Below are 7,591 nucleotides of genomic sequence, written 5' to 3'. Positions count from 1 at the left end.
ACACGGCCAAAGGTGATATAATGCAATAAGGCCACACGACCAAAGTGATATATGATGCATAATAAGTCACACAGATTTATCAAGCAAGGGTATCGACCAAACAAGCAATTTCTATATGTTTTCATGCGGCCATATGGTTATAATGCAAACCTAGCATACTGATTCTATATGTACAGGAGTGGAATTATGGAACCTCAATTTAAAACAAGGGGGCCCTTAAAACAATCAGATCATGTAAAGGTGATAATAATCAGATCATGCGTATAACATAAACATGTTGGTCAGGATGATATATGATGCAAACTGGCAACACGGCCAAGTAGATATGATGCACTCAATCTTAGCAATCGGACTCTATATATGCAAGGGTAATATTAAAATATTCAATCAAGGTTTAGCAATTAATCAATGAGTTTCAGGTATGAGATTTAGCTAGACTAACAATCAAATTAAATTAGGTTTTATCAAGACTAGCAATTGGATCAATAATCAAAAATAATCAAACGGATTCAAGCATTACACTATTTAAGGTTTCGATCCAAAAATAGGGTTTCAATCATGAAGAATCAAAACAATCAGTTTCAAGGCTGATTCTATCAATTTTGTTAATCATTTTCAAGGCTAATATTTATTAGTTTCAAGGCTGATATTAGCAAGATGGAATCAAGCAATCTGATTTTAGGAATACGCAAATTAGGGTTTAGGGTTTCAATTCGAAATTAGGGTTTGAGCTTATGTGGACTGGTACAAACTGGAACCTTACGCGGACTGGTCCAAACTGTTTCCTTGCTGTCTGCAAGCTAAGATCGGGTACAAGTTGAGATCGAAAGTGATTAGGGTTTATCGATAGAGAGAGAGATCGATGGAGATTCAGATAGAGATCGAAAACTTAGCTAAGGGTGAGCTGATCGACGCGGACTGGTCCAAACTGTTTCCTTGCTGTCTGCAAGCTAAGATCGGGTACAAGTTGAGATCGAAAGTGATTAGGGTTTATCGATAGAGAGAGAGATCGATGGAGATTCAGATAGAGATCGAAAACTTAGCTAAGGTTGAGCTGATCGGGATCGTTGGTATGCAAGGTACTTGCAGTCAAAGAACTCGTAGATCTGGAACAGTTTGATCACGGACTGGAACAGTTTGATCACGGACTGGAACAGGCTGATCGTACAATCTGGAATAGTTGAGGCGTACTGAAACTTGCAGAGATCAGTCCACAGATCGATCTTGTTGAGATCAGTGGTCGAATACAGATCAAGGTCATGATCAAATAGAGGTGATCGATAGAGATTAGGGTTTTAGCAATGGAGAGAGATTTGGGTTTATGGTCGATATTTTAGCTTAGGGTTTTAGATACGTGTTATAAAAGTAATGGAAAAGTCTATCTTTATTCATAACATAGAGGTTTCTTATATATGAGATTACACCGTCATAGATAAATGAAAAGATTAAAAATCATAATGGTTATGAACCATCCACAATCTGGTTCATAACAAATACTGAATTATATCTTCTACTTCTCTTTATGCTAATTCAATTATTTTCATTATCACCATTTAATTTATTAGATCAGAATTCGTTCAACACGTAATATACAATGATATTAGATGTGTTGATGCATACACACATTCCATGACAATTGCGTGGATTTAATTATTCACGTATAATCATATATCTTGTGTTATATTCTATAAGTCGTCTTTGGGTATACGCACTTTGTCGGTATAGCTCATGCTATCCTTATATTCCTTATGCTCGTTTTGTTTATCATCAACTATCGTATAGCTTAGCTGCTTAAGTGTCATTCAGCCAAATATAAAACAACTTCTAAAAGAAATTGCGTTTAGTTGTAGACCTGTAGTAACAAAAAGCAATCTAGTGGAACGAATGACGTTAAATTGTTTTATTTCGTTAGTTCATACGTTGGGTGCTTTGAAACCAACAAAGCTGGGAAAGCTAAAGCATTAAACATAGTTTGGCTAACCAATAACTTATTACTAAAAGCCAATGTTTTTGATTCTCCCTTGTATTAAAGTTAGAAAACAAAGTGTTAACAAAAAAAAAAGTTTTAAAGCAAGCTGTTCTTTAAACTTTAAAGTGAAAGAAGGTCGAAAATATTTTTGAAATTCACAAAAGAAACAGCTTTGAAGTCAAAGCTTTTGAGGTTAAACACCTTTGGACATGATATAACACCTACACAATAAACAACTTATTCTTTCAAAGTAGAGACAAAAGGAAAATTGAACTATGTAAATGTGCCAAATATACTTAGAATTTTTTACATCTAGAGACACTTTCTCACATTTCAATTACACTACAAAACACTTATCACTTGAGACACACTTTCCTTTGTCAAAAAGACTCTTATGATCCTAAACTAAAGAGGATCTTTCTCCTTTCTCCTTTCTTATTTCATTTTAGTATTTTTCTTTTTCTACTTTATGTTTTCATTTACTTTTATCTCAAGTTCTAAAATATATTAAACAAAAATAATTGTCATAATAAACTATATATAAAATTAGCTATTTTTTAAGATCCATTTTCATATATATTATATATATATATATATATATATTAATGTGTAAACAAAGCTAAATGTGGATGTGGACACCAAATCGTGGATAATAGAATTATAAATTAGTTGTGGACATGGACATCTTAACAGAATTATAAATTAGTTATAAACTAGTTGTGGACATAGACAATATTCCTTCAATTTCATTCATCATCTCGGGATATAAATTCAACTTTAATCAAATTTACATTCATCCATATCATGACGAAGCACATCCCTTAGATCGAAAATCTCTGACATGCAAGATCTATTACTCTCCGACAAAAGGTAAACGCTTCTTCGATTTTTCTCTCCGCTCATACTCACAATATCACCTCTTTCTCATCTTGATTGAAGTTTAATTACAGATAATTTATCAATTGGGCTGAAGAAGCCAAGTGCTCGTGTTGGAGATGACGAACCCAATGCATCATCTCTCGTTGGTGATGGTACTAAATCTAAGGGGAAAACCGTTCAAAACGTTGGTTAGTGGGATTTTTAGTAAAATGAGAACTTCAATATTATCTTTTGTGATGAATCTCAGGAAGTCCATACGGGAGAGAAGAATAAGAAAAACAGAGGAGTTTCTATGCAGATCAATGGTATCCCTTAAAAGTTTTTGGCAGTGACAACCAATTGTATCAAAAACATATGTATTGGCTTTGTATCAGTCCACAATTTATCGTATCAAAACAAAGAAGTTAGGTATGGACAAAATCTTCTTCTTCTTTTTTTTGTGAGGGTTTTGATAACAGAGTCAGTGCCCATGTTTTGTGGTATAATTTTAGTAACATGAGTCAATGTCTACGTATTATTGTATAGTTTTATGGAATCAAAACAGAGAGTTTGTCCACGTTATTTACTATAAACACATTAACATCGCATTTCCACACATTACTCATCACTCATCCACATATCACTTGTCCACAAATCACCCAACCACACATCACACGTCCACAAATCACCCGTCCACAAATCACTCATCCACATGTTACGTGTCCACAAGTGTCGTTTCCATTAAGGAAAAAATTGTCCACAATTTGTTGCTGGCCCACAACAAAGTGTTTCACATGTAAAAAGTGTCTATGGATGTAATAGAAAGTCAAAAAGTGTCATTCGACGTAATCAACTCAATATAATTTTGTCATGGAAAGAACACGAGGCTTATCTTTAAACACAATAGTCAGAACGTCACAGATCTGAACTCTTCTTCTTTTTCTGTGGAGTAAACATTTCTTTTTGTCAGTCTTATTTGAATATACATGTTCTTCGTTCTGCCTGCCTTCGTTTCGCTAACCTTAGATATGAGTTCATGTTTTTAATATGGTATTTTAACAATTTTAGTAATTAATAGCCGTTTAAAAATTCAAAATATAAGAGTTCATGTGTGTTTTGAGAGGTATGATAAATGATATGGTATTTTAACAATTTTAGTAATTAATAGCCGTTTAAAAATTCAAAATATAAGATATATGAAAAAATGTAAATTTTATTATATGATTGTTTAATTTCTTTTAATAATATAAAAATTAAACATAAATGATGGATGATACATACATTATTATCAAATCTTAATTATTAAAAATTAATAATTGTCATATATATGTTAATCATATTAGCTAATTTCGTAATTTTATTTAGGGAATGAATGAATAATATTTTTTGTATAGTACTATTCAATTTGATAGTTAGTTTAATAAAATACATAGTATATGTTTAAATGTGTCAACTTATTTCTCTAAAGATTTTAAGAATCATTACAGTGATGACGTAATGTTTTTCGATAAATATAATTATATTTAGAGGTTTTGACATTAATCGAATATTTGATAAAACTAGTGACAATTCCCTCGCACACTCCAGCAATATTTAAGTTTTTTTTTTTTCATGTATCTCTACAATACGACTCTACCCAAATGTGCCATTGTATTTTCTACCGCCTATTTTTTGCATGAGATGAATATGAATATATCTCTGAGTTGGATCCAAAAGAGAATTTTGTATAGAAAGTCTAGATTTGGCCTCAGTTTTCCATTGATCTAGAGCCACAATCTAGGTTTTCACCATCTAGGGACCTTGATGCAGAACATGATTGAGGCTTTTTTTCACTCTTGAAGATGAAATGAATTCGGTTTGGTTTCATTTTTCTTTCATTTTTATCTAGTAGTTAATGTATTTGATGTCCATACTATAATATTGTAGGCTCTTTGTATTTGTTTCATTTGTTTTTTTTTTCAAATACTATATTTTGTTTGAGATGTTAATATTGTTATTTTACTAAAAAGCGGTTTAGCAAAAATAAAGGAAGACAAATGTTTAGCCGTGGCGTGAAAAAAATAAAGCAAAAGAAAAAAGAAAAAAAAAAGAGAAAAACAAAAGAGAAAAGAAAGGAGCGGTAATAAAAAGTAGCGAGAAAGCCAATTAATACAAACAATAATCTGTTTTTAATTCCTTTTCATCTCAAATGCCATTTTCATTTATCTTTTTATCTTCCTTTACAAAAAAAATATAAAAAGATAAAAAGCCATTTCGAAAAGCTCACCTCCTCTTTCTTCTTCCTTTAAAACCTCACTTAGCCAGCCTTTCCCGTTGACAAAGCCAACCTCATACTCTCTTTCTCTCCCTCTCCTTTACTCTCTCACTCTCTCTTCCTCTCCCTCTCTCTCTAAATGGATGCTCTTAGCTTTGTGAAATTTTGGCTAACCAATAACACCAACGGCAATAAACCCTGCCGTGAAATCAGAATCTCAGAATCCGCCGTCGAATCCTCCACCGCATTGGGAGACTCCGAAGTTGATCTCTGCGAAGAAGACGATTCTTTCTTCGAGCTCGAGATCTCTCTCTCCGACTTCTCCTTAAAGAAAAACAAAATTCCTGAAGAAACAGAAGAAAAACAGAACACGTTCCCTGTCTCCAAAAGCAAAGTCCTCCCTTTCGTCGAAACCACCTCGAAACCTCAATCTCCAATCACTCTCCTACAACCCAGTGAAAAGCTCCGTGCTTTCTCCTTCAAGAAGTCAACGACGACGGAGAAGAAAGAACCCAACAGCAGAAGCCTCAACGTAAGGTTCAGATTCGAAGACGAGACAACGAGGTGTGAAGACTCTGCTTCCTCCGTTCCTTCCTCCTCAAAAAGATTCTTTGATCTCATTAAGCCATTGTACAATAAAACAACGAAAAAACAGAGCATCAACAGTGTATCCACTTCACCGGCGGCGAGAGAGAAACAGAGGAGTAATATTACTCGAAGTGTGAGGAGACAACTTGGGAAGAGCCGGTCGGCGTCTGCGGCTGTCGGAGCCATGTCTCCGGTGAAGAGACTCGACGAGTCTTTACAAGTGCAACAAGATGGGATTCAAAGTGCGATTCTCCATTGCAAGAAATCGTTTCACGGTTCGAGAGGTACGCTAGAACCGTCTTTTCCTCTGTATTATCATCTATTTAATTTGGGCTTTTGGTGAATTTTAATGGGTATCTCTTTGATTTCAGAATCTTCTATGTTGTCCCGATCTACTAGTGAATCTTCCTCACAAGAGAAACTCAGTACTTCGTCTTCTGAAGGTAAATTATGAGTTTTGTATATGGATGATTTTATTAGGTAAAGGTTAATTATGAAAATTTGCTAATTAAAATAATCTACTTATGTTTTTTTATAGATTCGTATTTGTTTTCAAGAATGTCAAGCGATTCAATGTCGGAGAAATCAATCGATAGTCTGACTTCAATCAAGGAACAGAGGGAGAAGATTAGCGATTAGCTTTAATTTTGTCATAAGAAAGAAAACGAATTAGATCGGAGGAATTTTAGTCTTTTAAAAATTATTGTAAAAAAACTTAGTTTGAAGTGGTGAATGGTGATGATGATGGCAAAACAGACAAAATCTTGTTGCAGGATCAGCAGAGTCTCAGATTAGTGATGGCTCTTTCTTTTGCCTTTGTATTGTGATGGATCATTATGTGAATCCTGACACCTAGAAATTTGAAAAAATATGGCAAATATTTATTTATTACATATCTCTGTCGTCTTCGTCTGTCACGCAGCTGAGCTCACAATGTGTCATATTTCAGTTTCTTAAATTCTCCTATAAATTCCCTTCAACAACTTTTAGTAAATGTATTATGGAACGTAGTTCAAGAAGATGAGTGAGCTTCTTGAAAGTAGCAGGATAACGTCTTGGTGAATGAAACAGCCAAATATTTACTCGAACGAACTTGTAGGAAACGAACTTCGCCATTTTTCAGTAGTGCATGAGTCTTCATGATCTGACCATTTCTTGGATTCTTTTTATCTCCAAAACTTTAGAACAATGATAGATTTTCATCTCTCAAATTGTAACATTCTCTTTGGATGTCTATCTTTTGTGTATTCTTTGTTGCCTCGTTAAAACCTTGTCATGAAAAAACCCAGTGGGATAAAAGCTATGATGAGGGAAAATAGTACAACCACACATATTTCACATTTCTTCTCCGGAAAGCAATATCTTCAGGATATGCATTCCAATCAGAGAAATCTCCTTTTGAAATTGAGAATATTGTAATACTCTTTCCATTAGAGTATTCAAGGTCTATAGATTTCTGGTCCACAATTCTTATTTGATATAGACAATATTTTCTTGGTCTATTTGGACTTCAAACCAAACTTATTACATACAATCGTCTAGACATTCGTCTCGTACATACGAATAACTCATTCGTAACTATGAAAGTTACTATTATGACTTTCTTTCTTGTCATATGAAATTACATCTTTTGGTTATGAAAATCAAATAACACTCTTAAGTATGGAACTTCAGGACCAAACATATATGAGCATCTTAAATAAAATCCTTCAAGGATCTTTATGATAACATCTCAGTTTTAGATCTCCGGTTTAGAATACATAAAGACAATATGGTATTGTCAAGAGTTTTCTTCCAAAACACAATTTTTTCTATAACTCTTCAGGAGTTTTGATTATATTCTAATCAATGATTCTATTGATCTATAATCTCTTGATAAATACAAATGGATACATTTGTTAACCTTATAATATTTCATATAT

At 33.5% G+C, this 7,591-nt stretch overlaps 1 protein-coding gene across 1 annotated transcript; it reads left to right on the top strand.

Moving 5' to 3' along the window:
• The first annotated feature begins 5,115 nt into the window (after window positions 1-5,115).
• Window positions 5,116-6,542, top strand: LOC106316147 (probable membrane-associated kinase regulator 5). Its single transcript, XM_013754023.1, has 3 exons — window positions 5,116-5,953; window positions 6,041-6,112; window positions 6,208-6,542. The coding sequence occupies exons 1-3, from the start codon at window positions 5,221-5,223 to the stop codon at window positions 6,306-6,308; spliced, it is 906 nt and encodes a 301-aa protein (XP_013609477.1). The 5' UTR covers window positions 5,116-5,220; the 3' UTR covers window positions 6,309-6,542.
• Window positions 6,543-7,591: the final 1,049 nt, after the last annotated feature.

Source organism: Brassica oleracea, chromosome C9, assembly GCF_000695525.1.
Source record: "Brassica oleracea var. oleracea cultivar TO1000 chromosome C9, BOL, whole genome shotgun sequence".
NCBI lineage: Eukaryota > Viridiplantae > Streptophyta > Magnoliopsida > Brassicales > Brassicaceae > Brassica > Brassica oleracea.
Note: the sequence above shows the minus strand (reverse complement) of the source record. Positions and strands in the feature narration are given on the sequence as shown.

Bases quoted from the DNA above. Each gene is read 5' to 3' on its own strand.
- LOC106316147 (XM_013754023.1), top strand. From the start codon at position 5,221: ATGGATGCTCTTAGCTTTGTGAAATTTTGGCTAACCAATAACACCAAC. The intron at 5,954-6,040 runs GTACGCTAGAAC...CTTTGATTTCAG, and splicing joins ATCGTTTCACGGTTCGAGAG to AATCTTCTATGTTGTCCCGA. The intron at 6,113-6,207 runs GTAAATTATGAG...GTTTTTTTATAG, and splicing joins CAGTACTTCGTCTTCTGAAG to ATTCGTATTTGTTTTCAAGA.